At 36.9% G+C, this 14,591-nt stretch overlaps 1 protein-coding gene and 1 long non-coding RNA gene across 14 annotated transcripts in view; one reads left to right on the top strand and one right to left on the bottom strand.

The window, feature by feature from the left end:
* Positions 1-14,591, bottom strand: part of cfap57 (cilia and flagella associated protein 57) — a 311,646-nt gene that overhangs the window by 215,197 nt on the left and 81,858 nt on the right. For all 13 annotated transcript variants that reach the window (XR_015477379.1, XR_015477380.1, NM_001442688.1 and 10 more), the window contains 2 exon segments: positions 11,123-11,296; positions 8,929-9,090 (listed from right to left, as the gene is read on the bottom strand). Coding sequence is in view for 11 of the 13 variants with exons in the window: in NM_001442688.1 (NP_001429617.1) it covers positions 8,929-9,090; positions 11,123-11,296 (336 nt within the window). In the remaining 2 variants the exon portion in view is untranslated.
* LOC147837029 (uncharacterized) lies at positions 11,742-13,798 on the top strand. The gene is made up of 3 exons (XR_015478309.1): positions 11,742-12,042; positions 12,488-12,857; positions 13,338-13,798. It is a non-coding gene; the product is annotated as an uncharacterized LOC147837029 (long non-coding RNA).

Raw genomic sequence — 14,591 nt, 5'->3', positions numbered from 1 at the left:
GCTCGGCAGACGGAGCGGGCTTACCGGGTCCTGCCGATAGATGACATTGCCCATCGCATCCGACTGCTCCTTCACCGGCTTGAACTCCTAGATGAATTCACTGACGGTGTCGCTGAACAGGCCAGCCTGGGATATGGGCGAGTCAAGAAAGCAAACTTTGTCAACATTGCGCATATCAGCCAGATTTAGCCAGAGGTGGCGTTCCTGGACCACAAGTGTGGACATCGTCTTCCCCAGCGCACACGCGGCGGACTTAGTGGTCCGGAGAGCATAGTCGGTCGCCTGGGTTAGACCCACCCTCGTGCAGCTCGGCCTGCGCTTGGTAGCGCTGGTAGGTGGCCATTGCATGCAAGGCGAAAGCAGCCTGGCCCGCAGCCTTGTAAGCTCTCGCTCCGAGGGAAGCAGATAACCTACATGCTTTGGACTGGAGACGGGGCGGACCACGCCAAGTAGAGGCGCCACGCGGAAAAAGATTGACACTTTGTTTCTTATCAAGGCAGTGCCACTGGCATTTTTAGCTGCCCAATCACTTGCTGACCAAGTTTGAGAATGGGCATCATTGTATCTGCACTCTTGGTTAGTTTTGTGGCTTGTTGAGGGGGGTTTACAGCCACGTCTTTAATGGATAACGGCAGTTAAATAATCACACTCGATAAAATAAATTAAATTTCAAAAAAACTTAGCTGGAATAATATATTTAAATACATTACTCACCAAGAGACCACCCGTCGCTAGTTTGTGAAGATGAATGAATCATGGGTTGACCAAGGCCACCTTGCCACAATATTGTATACATTTGCAAATATTTTTATATGTTCTAAATGACATAATTGGTAAAAAAAAAAAAATGTGTCAATTCCTCCATTTAATCAATTATAAAGTAATAGCAATGTTTTTTCACATGTGTTGGTGCGATTTTAATGTGCTATCTAACATAGTTGCCTCTAGGAGTCGCTAATGGAAATAAAACACACAAACACACACAAGAAATATACGTAACCCAGACATAAAGTTTACGCGGACCAACGCACATTTTTACATCAATATCATCATTTGTAAATCCAAAAGAGAGCGGGAAACTTGCCGTACGCAAAGTTTTTGTGTGTACGCAGTGTTGATACATGAGGCCCCCGTTTTTTTTTTTTTTTTTTACTGTAACAAATGGTATTTTATTTCTGTTTTAACAAATTATAAGCCATAAAGGACATGCAAATGCTACAAAATATTTATCTATATTTAGCCGCCCAAGATTATATCACACCCGCCCAAGCAAATGAGTGATGCGCAACACAGAGGCAGCCTGGGGTTGCAAGGTATAGGCAAATCCAATCCTGCCTCCAATTTTCAGTGCTAATTTCACTCTCACACTCCATCAGAAAGTCACAACTCACAAGACTTTTCACCTTGACGAGATATCTTGTTGCGATTTAATCTCGAGAGAGAGAGTCATAGGAGATCTTGTTTGTGCACATTTAGCATATGCACAAACTTAAATGTAATACTACCAGATGACAGTAAAGGCTAAATCACTGCAATGATTTGTATTGAAACCAAATTTTAATTTGCGTGATCTAGAACTGACATTGATCAATCTACATCAGTTTGCACCACCTTCTGGATAAAATTGACAACAATTAAATTATATCAATAGAAATTATACAAATTTTATCAAAAGACTTTTAAATAGTTTTTTTAATATTGTCATGAGAATGGTCTTGCTAGATTCCTTGGATGATATAGTGAACACTGACATGCTTTATTCCTTAATTGACATAACTTTCTGTCCACCATCTTGAATTAGTTTGAAATTTCATTATAATTTTCCAGTTGATATGTAGCTTGTTGTCATGCTTGTTTATGATGCGGCCACTGGGCCCTGATAATTGCAGCTTGCAGCTAAATATCTCCGTCCGTTTCTTCCCAACTGAGAGTCAATAGGAGCCATGTAAACCGTAAGTAGGAAAATGATGAAAGTTAGCACAATTGTGGTGGTGGTTAAAAGAAGTGAGAGGGGTCTGGATGCAGACCTTGTGCAGTGCAATCTGAGCTGCATTTAATGGTTTTTAATGGGCTCACCTAAGCCCACCCTTAACCCTACCCCTCACAGTGATATCACTCGCTCCATTTAAGTGCATTGTGTCTGAGATTGCATCACTGAGTGAGGATTTCACTGATCATGCTGATTCAAACCAGTACTGTACAATAAAACTATGCACATTACATTGAATTGAATCAGATAATCTATGAACTGATCCCCACAGAAATAACAGAACAGATTTTTAATATTCAATTTCATTCAAAAGTTAACGCATGTATGTCACAAACATATAGTTCAAAATAAAACTCAATGATAAAATAAAATACTCAATGAACAGTATGATCTGAAGGTCCATGCCAAAGTTGAGTACAATGTCATCTACAGGTCAGGAGATGCAAAAAAAATGAATTTTTAGGAGATACAAAAATAATGAATTTTGAACAGAATGTTTATCAGAAAACCGTATTCTAGGATTCTATAAAATTCTTGGGTAATGGCAAATCTGGCAATAGGTTTTTCTCATCAGGAGCTTATCAGGCTCTGCATTGCATTTGATGCGCATCAGCCTCTGCAGTGCATTTGAAACTTAGCAGGCTTCACACTGCATTAGAAGCTCATCAGGTTCTGCACTGCATATAAAGCTCATCAGGCTTCACACTGTGTTTGAAGCTCATCAGGTTCTGCAATGCCTTTGAAGCTTATCAGGCTCTACACTGTATTTCAAGCTCACCATGCTTTGCACTGCATTTAAAGCTCATCAGGCTTAACCATGCATTTCAGGCTCATCAGGCTCCGCACTTCATTTGAAGTTCATTAGGCTCGGTACTGCATTTAAAGCTCATCAGGCTAAGTGCTGCATTTAAAGTTTATCAGAATTTGCACTGCATTTCTAGCTCATCAGGCTTGACACTTCAGTTGAAGCTTATCAGGTTCCACACTTCATTTGAAACTCATCAGGCTCTGCTCTATTTGAAGCTTATTTTAATGATTACTATAATTAATTAAAGTCTTTTAGTCAGCCTTATTGGCAATGCGGGACTGGATGAAACAGAAAATAACAAAACATAGGGAAAAATGGGAACAGCAAGGCAGCTAACAGGCCTCAGGCAAGCAAGCAGATCACAAGGCTTCCATAGTCACTTAAACACAGACTGTAGCAGAGCAGAAGTGAGCTGATGCACAACTGGACATAGAACATAGATTAATTTTGAAGCACTGAGCGAGAGAGAAGGGATGATTAAATGGCATACAACTAATAGCTGGCAGCTAGCTCTCTGCAACTCTTAAATGGTCGCCCAATGAAGCTAAGCAGGGCTGCGCCCGGTCAGTACCTGGTTTGGAGACCACATGGGAAAGCTAGGTTGCAGCCGGATGTGGTGTTAGTGAGGCCAGCAGGGGGCGCTCAACCTGTGGTCTGTGTGGGTTCTAGTGAACCAGTATACTGATGGGGACTCTATACTGCTCAGTGAGTGCCATCTTTCGAATGAGATGTTAATCTGAAGTACTGACTCTCTGTGGTCATTAAAGATCCCAGGATGTCCTTCCAAAAAGAGTAGGGGTTTCACCTTGACATCTTGGCCAAATTTGCCCACTGGCCTCTGTCCATCATGGCCTCCTATAACCATTCCCATATCATACTTGGCTTCATCACTCTGTCTCCTCTCTACCAATCAGCTGGTGTGGGGTCTGGTGCAAAATGGCTGCCTTCGCGTTATTGAGGTGGATGCTGCACACTGGTGGTGGATGAGGAGATTCCCCCTACAGTAGGTGAGAGTTTAATGTGACCATTACAGCGTTGCTTATACCGCCGCTGCTTTAAATGGGCAAGCACGTGTTTTTAATGTATGACCACAGTTTATGAATATGCCAGGGTGCACAAAGTGACGGGATGCGAACGGACAGAAATAGCCTATATGCTATGCTAAAATATGCTACTTTACTTATAAATGAAGATGAAATGATAAAACAAAGCATAAATCCTTCATTAATCATAAAAAAAATAGTTAACACACTTTATTATCATTGTAAACTTGTTAAGTGCAATGAGGATTCACTTTGGAAAGTAGAATTGAAGAATTAAAAGACAACTAAAATGAAAGCCCAAACATTCAGTACAAATAAGTAGGCCTAAATAAATAAATAAAGCAGTCTTTAGCCTAAATATAGAGACGTTCAGTGTTTGCTATTTTGATAGAACTAAGACAGTCATTAAATAAGCTTTTTCATTTATGTTTTCATTTACGTTTTTATTTATATTTTTGTTGTTAATTATATTTTATATAATATAATAACAGAATATAATTATTCTCAGTTATTGTATAATAATAATAATAAACAAATAATGAAAAATAAATGAATAATGAAAATAGGCCTAAATAATTATTTATTTAAAGACATTGCAGCAAAACACTGAGAAACGGTCCAGCGCATGGACTAAATATCTTAAGTTGAAAGCTGCTTCATCAAAAGCATGAAAATCAAGCATCTAACTGAAAGTAAAATAAAAATAAATTAAGTCCCACAAATTAAATAAATTAAGTCCCGCATGTTTATTTTTAATAATTTAGTTTCAGTTCAGTTCAGTTTTTATTTTTTTTTTTTCAAGTGTTAAAGTATAATTGTTGTTTTGTTTTTTTGTTTTTTTACTTGTAGTAATGGCTCAGCATCTTTTGTATTTTAATTTCAGTTTCAGTCACTTTAAGTGTGAAATATAATGCGCGCATAACCACATAAAAAGAAGAAAAAGCTGTCAAAAGTTAGAGCAAATTCATCAAAATTAGCTATATTAAAATACAGCATGTAGGTTAGTACAGGCAGAGTGTGAACAAACTCAGGGTAAGGCTAAGATATGTGCTTGCCTTTTAATGCATTTAAAAAGATTTGTGGTGAACCAAGAAGTGGTTTTAGCCATAGTTTTTCTAAGCCGTTTAGATTAAAGAATATATTATTTAGCCTAGGTTTTCTATTGGTAACGCAGCTGTGCATGCGCTGTCAGCTAAATGCAGACATAAAATAAATCTTAAAAGCAACTAGATTTTTAAAGGGCCATGAAACCCCCTCATTTCAGCAGGGTGTTTTCACACCTCTACTTTGGAAAAAGTCAGAAAAGTGGGCGTGTCCAGCTCTGTTTAGGGGAGAGTGTGGGAGGAACTAAAGTGGGATGGTGTGGGAGTGTCTATTTGGGCATGCGAAAGTTTCAGAGCCAAAATACACACACACACACACACACACACACACACACATGGTGGTATTTACATGGACATCAGTAGTCAATATTTACATGGACATCAGTAGTCAAATTATTTGACAAATTATTAAATGGTGGACTTTAACTGCAGTTTGGCTCTTTCATTCAGGGAATTCATTAATGTCCCTCGTGACAAACGAGATATTTGATTCGAGGAACTGCTCTAAGCGTGTATTTTTCATGCAATGTTTGATACCCCACGGCGAATGAGAGAAAAAAAAAACCTCCGCATTTCCCTGAAACTTAGATGCACATGGCAGGTAGTATCAGAAAGCCGCGTGTGTTATTCCGGTCACAAAATGCGGTGAAAACCCTACACGAGGTTAAAGTTTGGTTGTGGTGCTAACATGTTTACACTCGGTGCAATAATTAACTTCAATACGAACAAACTGAAAAACTTGTTTTGCCAACACAACGTGGCATCTTTGTCGTCTAAACACTGTGACAGTAATGAATATTAATGAAGTTGCACAATAGAGCGCGCTGATTGGTTTGAACCAAGCCTTACTCATGCATTAATGCATCACACTGTAAGACGTAATAAGACACACTCTGGCACAGATGCCCAGTCTGCACGCTGGAATACACGCTATTATCTCATAGCCGTGACACAGCTTCAAAAATTTGTTTCAAACCGGAAGTACAAATTAGCTTGAAATAACGCAAAAACAACCAATTTACACTTTTTAGTGTTGGTGTTTCGTGACCCTTTAAAGTTCGTCGAGACAAGCTTTGAGGCTGGCTTGAGAAAGCCTGTTGGTAACAGTTAATCTAGTTTAAAACAGTCTGAAAAAGGATAGATAGATAGATAGATAGATAGATAGATAGATAGATAGATAGATAGATAGATAGATAGATAGATAGATAGATAGATAGATTGATAGATAGATGTTATTACATGTAATGTAATGTATCATTACATTATAGATAGCATGTTTATTACTAAGAAAACTAAAACAAAATTATATTTTAATTGAACATATTACATCACATCAGTTATGCATACAGAACCGTCTATTTAGTATTGTGAAAAGGCAAAGCTGAATATCTGTGCCACTCAGTGGTCAAAAGCTGCTGGCGCACCAATTAACACTGCCGCCGCGGTATGAATGGCGGCAAAAGGAACACGTTGAAGTAGTGACATCTGTATGTGTAAAGCGCTTTGAGTGCCCAAAACAGCGCTATAAAAATGTAAGGAATTATTATTATTATTAACAATCAGGTGAGAGAAATTAGAGCAGAGCAGCAAGAGAATCAATAGCAGGAACGAAAGGGAGACAGAAACAAGACAGGACAGAAACAAGGCGAGAAACCCTGACAGAAGGTTAAACTCATCAGAAAGATAATAAGAACTACAACTGGTGATGGTCTAGGCAATCTGTAAAAAAACTTCCTTCTATACACGGATTCAATACTCAGCTGTGACTCTCCAATTAATCTGCTAGACCACCTGTTAATCTGGCTCAGTCTATTCTTGTCTCTAAGGGTCAGACTTCCAAACCATACCACCAGAGCAGATGGTGGTATGATAAATGATTTTATTATGATAAAAAAGAGTGAGCATGAAGGGGCTAATGTGAAAAGGGCCCCTGTTTGCACACCGCTTCACAGTTTGTCTCAAAATTTAAAGAATGGTGAATATTGGTACCAGATATCTGTAATTCTCCACACATTCTACTTTTTGACCCCTGATATTAGTCATCTCAGATGGTTGATTATTTGTTCTAAAATCAATAATCATTTCCTTCGTTTTTCTTGCTTTGTTTAAGATTTGACTTCTCATAAAACTGAACAAAATTACAGTTGTTCAAATAACAAACATGTTGTGCTGTTTGGGCTTGGGCTAATTGCAACCATCAAGAAAGAAACAATGTATGCAGTTGCAACTCTCTTTGATCCATGTTTCAAAGCCAGGTATGTCTATTAAATAATTTTTATTGCTTTTATACAGATTTTTTACATTTACCATGTTTTACTTTATTAGTGCATGTGTTATGTATTTTTGCATTTTTTAAAATAGTCCTTTATACAAATGCTATTGTCAAACACATTTTGGACCTAATAGTTTAATAATTACTGATAGATCAAGTGTATTACCACACTAAATGCTAATTTGAAGGAGGTTATGTTTTTGTTACATTTAATAACTTAGTATATTATTGTTAGGTTCAGATACTTCTCAAGTGCAGACAGCATAATGCATGCAAAGGATGATCTGACATTATAAAGAAAGCACCACAATTGGAGAAGAGACAGTGGCAGAAAAGAAGGGCCTGTTTGAGGAAATCTAGCTAGAGCATAATGAAGAACATGGTGCAGGAACTACAAGAACACAAACTGAACTTCAGACAGATATGAAGGAGCAATCAATCTCACATTCAGATAGCCAATTTCAGTACTGGCAGTTTTTCTGTACACCTAGTACCAGTGCTGACAGTGAGAAACTATTCAGCACTGCATATACCATCTTGGATGCCAATAGAAACAGGTTTGGGGAAGAAAGCAGAAATGCATATTTTTTGAAGAACTTTCCATTATTGTTGAAACTGTAAGCAATACTTTACAATACTTTTCCTTAATCTAAATTGAGGAATATCTATGCTTTATTAATCCCTAATAATGACAATTACATTATTTAACTTGATTAAATTTTAATTTTAACTTGAAATAAGTAAATAAAAAAAAATCAAGCAAAATAATCTGCCAATGGGGTAAACAAAAATCAGATGCTGAGAGGGGATACATACAGATATATAAATGCACACTAAAAAAGCACAGTAGATGATATATTGTCTTAAGACTAGCATATTTACATTAACACAAAATAATTTCACAGGGACTTTACACATCATAGCAACCCAGGTTCATTACGGATACGTATCCCTGTCTTCATTTCTGGGGACAGTAAAATGCGTAACTGGAGGTACATCTGTGTATGCTTTTTGAGGATCTTAAATTTGTGTTGCGCTTCTTCTCACATAAATCCATGTGTCCATGTCTTCTTCTCGCATAAATCCATAAAACCAATAAACACTTCTGCCGACCAGGCCAGCTTGCTACTGACTGACTGACTGACCAACAGGCTAAACCACCCACCCCCATCCCTAAACCTTACCGATAGTGTTCTCAATAGCAATCTAGAAAAAGAAAATTAGCTACGATTGCATGATTTCACCATGTTTTTAACCTGTTTTTTATTAATTATTATTTTTTTTGCTTTTGTTTTACATGGTTTCTAGAACTGTGCTTCAACAGACTCTCGTCATCACGGTCAATTCAGCTCTGTGTCCCAAGTCCATCAACATACACGGCGAGCTACTGAGCAAACTGATAACACCAAAAAAGCTGTTTATATTGAGGTAAGTGGTCCGCTGGTAATGCAAAAAGCAACAGAAGCCATCAACAGCATCATACCACCCCGTATCATTCTTTCTAAAGACAAAATGCAGCTAGACATAACTCTGGCTACATAATTCATGCTCTCCAGAAATGTAGAAATGTATACTTATCCATAATGAGCCTGTGTTGCATTCTAGTCATGTCACATTAGATTAAGAATATATTACAAAGTAAGCAGAATTAGCAACAACAACAAAAAAAGGTTGGAAGTGACCAACACAAGAAAAATAATTCCTTTGGTTACCTTTTCATCAAAGTCCAATTTGTTGGTGAGGATCTCTTCTGAGTATATCAATTCTTTCTCTCTTTTCAGCCCTTGTCCTTCTTTGTCAATGATTTTCCAGATGAATAGACAACCATCTTCTGAGACTGTTATCAGGAACTGGTCATCAAAAGTGATAACCATCTATAAATAAAAAAAAAAAAAAACAATGAATAACATGTCACTTTTAACTATAAAGTCAGGAAAGAGTAGATTGACAGGAAAAAGTAACCTTTTATTTTACTATTATCATTATTCAGGAGGGATTGTGGCCTAATAGTTAGCAAGTAGGAGTAGCCCAATTCCTGCTTCCTGGCTGGAATAGTAGGTGCGAAAAGTGAATGAATCACAATCTCTCCATCTTTGATGCCCAGCTGACGTGCCCCTGAGAAATACACCTAACCTCTATTGCTCCCTGGGTGCTGGAAGCAATAGTCGCATATTATTATCCTTTTGTTCTGTAAGACCATCATTTTTTAACACTTATCCCATACCTCAAATATAAAACTTGCTAAACTTAATAAACAGCCGCAAATTGAAGCAAAAGTTATTCACAATAGTTATTCACACATACAGACTTTCCAGAAAATTACTGGCAATTTTGGCAGTAATGGCAGCTACACTAGTATTTCCATAGAAATGTAGCACAAACTGGTCATATTGTTATTTGCTTCAAGCTACAGATATAAAAAAACAGAAGTATCATTGCCCCCTAGCTGCTATTATTTATTTAAAACCTAGCATCATGTGCCTGATAGAGCTGCAATTTCAGAGTTTTTAAATCTACTGTATCTTTTGAATATTCCTCAGCAATTTAAGGCTGATTTATACTTCTGCGTCAAGGTTATGCTACGGCGCAGCCTACGTGTTGACGCATAGCCCTACGCCGTGACCGTCGCTGAAGTGCACACCTCAAAAAATGTAACTACACATCGCATTGACGCGTAGCGCTAGCTCTGTGATTGGTCAGCTTGGTAGCACTGTCGAGTCTGGGCAAGACCGAGAGCCGCGCGAGCCAGATGGAGTGATTGTTTACAAGCATGGAGTCCCGTGAAGGAGCTCCGGATGGAAAGTTTTGTTTTGTGTTTACCTCATAGTTAAACTTGTTGCATGTCCGCCGGTTCCTGCCTCAAAATGAGCGAGTTTGAAAGTTGGAAGTTTTGGAAGTGTTAATGCAGACCAACAGAGACAGCGCAGAAGTATAAATGCACAGCTACCTGCGTTGCATGTGCCGTGGATTACGCTGGTCACTTGACGCAGAAGTATAAACCAGGCTTTAGTCACTGTATTTTATTGCACAACAATTGTTTGTTTTTTTTTTTTGGGCAAGAAAAAAAGAGAAATCACTCAGCCGATGACTTGGCTGTCAGCAAGAGATAGTAACGTTTTGCCCACCAGGGGGGTGTTCACCTGATGTTGTGAAGACACTTAAAAACTCTTAATTGGCTGTTTTTTAAAGGGGAGGAGCAACTCTATATCCCACTCTCTCCTATTTTTTCAGTTCAGATTACGTCAAATTTTAAATAACTTTTTTTCAAACATTTCAAAGCATTTTTGGGACCTTTAAAGGTTTCAAAATATGCACTAACCCATTATGTTTATACTGTTTTCTGATATCTACACAGAATGTATGTAGCTGAGGTGAGTGCAAAAAAAAAATCCAGAAATGGTTTTACATGTCAATTTACAACCCAGGGATTTGGACCTAAACATTTTTATAAAATGTTTGCCTTATTTGGAAGGGTTGTGAATATTCATAAACTTGGAAGAGGAACTAAAATTAAAGGTCTGATTTTGCCTTATTTAAAAGGGTTGTGAATATTCATAAACTCTGCTCTCATTCTCTTAGCTCATGACTCTGGGCTCTATTTTGACGGTCCATGCGCAAAGTGCAAAGTGCATGGCGCAAACACATTCAGGGCGTGTCAGTATCCACTTTTGCTAATATAAGGACAGAAAAATCCGCTTTGCGTCGCGCCATGGTATTGGCCCATTTTTCACAGGAATTTTACACATAAGGGATTTATATGACAATGACAAAACATGTGTTTGCTGTGCATGGTATGTCATTTTCCACATATGAACTCTTTATTATTCAGCTATGCCTAGATATATCCCGATTTTCATTTCATGGCACTATTAATAGGGTCTTGTTCCCCTAAAAAAGTCTGCATACCTTTGTGATAGGGCCAGCGTGAGCCTGGTACTCAATCCAGTCATTCTGGATCATTAGTGGGTATTTGATGACCCTCAATGTCCCAGTGGAGGTTCCAATGAAGATTGTGCGTCCTGAACGAGACAGAGCAACCGTGGTGCAAACCACATCACGTGAAGACATCTCCTTGAGTATCTGCAACAAAAATATTAACAATGTTTAAATTTGAAGTTGAAATTAAAGGTTGATTTATTTATTCAAAATAGATTTAAATATGATGTCACAGTATGAAAATTATATAATATGATGTAATTAAATGCATTTCTCACAACAGTATTGTTTTATTCTGATACATTTGATTATCAAATATGTGCATTGTACAATGAAATTCTATTGTTAATGGGAAATTATCTGCTTGCAATTGACATTGAAAAATAGTACTGTAATGCAAAAATGCAAAAGCTCAGTCTCTTAGGTTTATTAGAAATATATAGAAATATTATTCAGCAATTTAGTCACTGTATTTTATTGCAAAACAATTATTTGTTTTTTGCAAAAAAAAAAAAAAAAACAAAGAGAAATCACTCAGCCGATGACTTGGCTGTCAGCAAGAGATAGTAATGTTTTGCCCACCAGGCAAATATCCAGCCACAGTAAATATGGCTCATTTAAACAAACAGATTTCACTTAAAAAGTTTAGTTTTGGACATTGCTTAATTTTAAACTACAAATGTTACATAAAATATTGATTTCACTGTTTACTTTATTTAATAAAGAAAAACAACTAGCAATTTTTAGTAAAGTTAGCAATAATTTAAGGTTTAGTCAATTGAACCCAATATTTTAGGATCATCAGATTATCACATGACGCTGTACCACAGTGCGCAATTTGAGGAGTCCATTTTGGAAAATCAGCTCGGGAGAAGGCTGTTCATCTTTTGGTAAGTAATTGCAAATGTTAGATGATATTCCTTATGCCTGCTTATAAATATTGCATGTCTAAATGTTTAGATGGCAATTTACAGTATAACGAATGGACGCTTTTAATAAATGACCATGCTTGACTCAACACAACGTGTTAACCCTGATCAACACAGGAGTGTTTGAAGCCAGGTCTGTCAGCTGATGTATTATATATCTGCTCCTGTTTGTATCTGTTAAGGTGCTTTTTACTGAGCTTTAAACAATTATCATTGTGGCCAAACACTGTTGAGCATGTGAACATGGTGGGAAATGCTGGTATAATGACACTTTTTAAAACTTAAAGGTTTTATTGTATTGTTTTATTTGTTTGTTTTTGTGTTGTTTTTTCGATTAAATTAATAATGAAAGTATATTTATAAGTAAATATAAGTAAAATTTGTTAATTTTCTTTTTTTTTTTTAGATCAAAGAAGAATTCAAAGGATTGACGGCTGCTGATGTGGAGTCTACCTTCATTGAAAATTTGAACAATTACACAGAACAGCTCTTCCATTTATTTCACAAAAAGGGGGGAAGTGCAGGATGCAAAATCTGTGATGTGATGAAATTGCTGGAGCAGATATTGTTTACTGAAAATTCTGCTTGCCTGTTTTAGCATTTAAATTTTAGATGTTCATTGTCTCTACCATGTAATGCATTTTAAAATATTACAATTTATTTATATATTTTTTTCTATTTGCACTCAAAGTGTGGACATTCTCTGGGAGGTGGTGATATGCTGTCTGACTCTGAACCTGTCTGAGAACCTCGAGAAGCTGATTACACATTACCTGGTTAGTGAATGTAGTTCATTTAGTTCACTTTCAAATGAATTGTTTTAATTGCAAACCTGAAAATGCAATTAAGCATGTAAAATGTCAATTTAGAAAGAGAAACTTTTTTATATTTGAGTGATTTTAGTCATCTTAAATTGAGTTCAACAAAAAATCAAAATTTCCTGTTTTTTAAATCACCCCAGCCAATCGAAGATGTGGGTAACTGTTTTTCTTCTCTAGTAGAACAGCAAAGAAAATTTGGAACTGAAGCACCTGTGGTCTTAAATAAAATGCTAGTTAGCAGATGAAAATTAGTGAACGAAGACCACAGTTTTCTTTACATTTTCTTTACTGTTCTACTGAAGAAAAGTTCTGACTTTCAGGTTCTGATTGTCTTTTTCAGTTTCTTACTTTTTCCCCCTTTTTTACTTGGCTGTGCCTTTTTATTTTTTATGTACTGATGCATAATATACATTTTGTTTTATTGTTTTGTTTCAGGACACCTGTGGGGAAACGGACCAGCTGGACATTGGAGAGCACATACCAAAAACTGTGACCATACGCACACATACAATACGGATAATTTAGCCTACCCAATTTACCTATACCGCATGTCTTTGGACTTGTGGGGGAAACCCGGAGGAAACCCACATCAACACGGGGAGAACAAGCAAACTCCACACAGAAACACCAACTGACCCAGCCGGGGCTCGAACCAGTGACCTTCTTGCTGTGAGGCAATTTTGCTGAGTGTTTGACAAGCACAGCTTTGAACGCTACTTTTAAGAATACTCTTGAAATAGTTTTTGAACTATTGTTTCTATTAAAGCAGTACATTTGTAAAAAAAAATTAGCATTTTTTTGAAAACCTAAAAATGTTTTCAGGAAATGTTTTAAGATGCATTTGTCTAATAAAGAAATTCTTATTATTCTTCTAATAAAGAAATGTATTATTCTTTAATCCTGTTATCTGTGTTTTTTCCACCTTTTGTAATGTATAGCTAATTTTAAGTTAACTGATAAGTGACTTAGCATTTTAAAGTTGAAGAACTAAACATTTTCAGGTAAATTAGCTTAAAATATTATAATTGGGTAAACAGAACTTTAATGGTAGAAATAGCTTAAATTTGTAAACAAAAACCGCTTAAAATATTAAGTTACACCAACCAATAAATTTGAGCAAAACCATTTGCTAGAATACTTAAAAAATTAAGCATCACCAACTAAAGATTTTTAGGTAATATTGCCAAATTTAAAGTAAAAATTGCTTAAAAAGAGGAATGCAAAAATGATGCACTATATTCTTAAGTAAATCTAGCATATTATTTTTTTTTAGTGTGGGGCGCAGATTGGATGCAGACAAAACTCACCCCCTGACAAATCGCTTGCACAGTAGAGCAAGAGCAGCAGACACAGGAATCAAGGAAAGTGTGCCAATAAAAAGAACAGCACTCAAACAGAAAAAAGAGACAAAAGAGAACTAAACTTAACTGGAACAGTCAGACCACGTTCCTTGAAGGAGGGAACCTCAACATGTGTCTTGTCTTACACACTATGAGAGATCACCAGGGGCCTCATGTATCAACGCTGCGTACGCACAAAAACTTTGCGTACGCCAGGTTTCACGCTCAGAATTGCTCACGTTTGGATTTACTAACAATGAACTGAACGTGGGAATGTGCGCAGCTCCATGCCAGCTTCATGGCTGGCGTACGCACATTTTTTGTGCGTGTCTGTTTTATTTCCATTGGC

This window comes from Danio rerio, chromosome 2 (assembly GCF_052040795.2).
Source record: "Danio rerio strain M-AB ecotype USA chromosome 2, GRCz13ab, whole genome shotgun sequence".
NCBI classification, from domain to species: Eukaryota; Metazoa; Chordata; class Actinopteri; order Cypriniformes; family Danionidae; genus Danio; species Danio rerio.
This window is presented reverse-complemented; position numbering and strand designations above follow the sequence as displayed.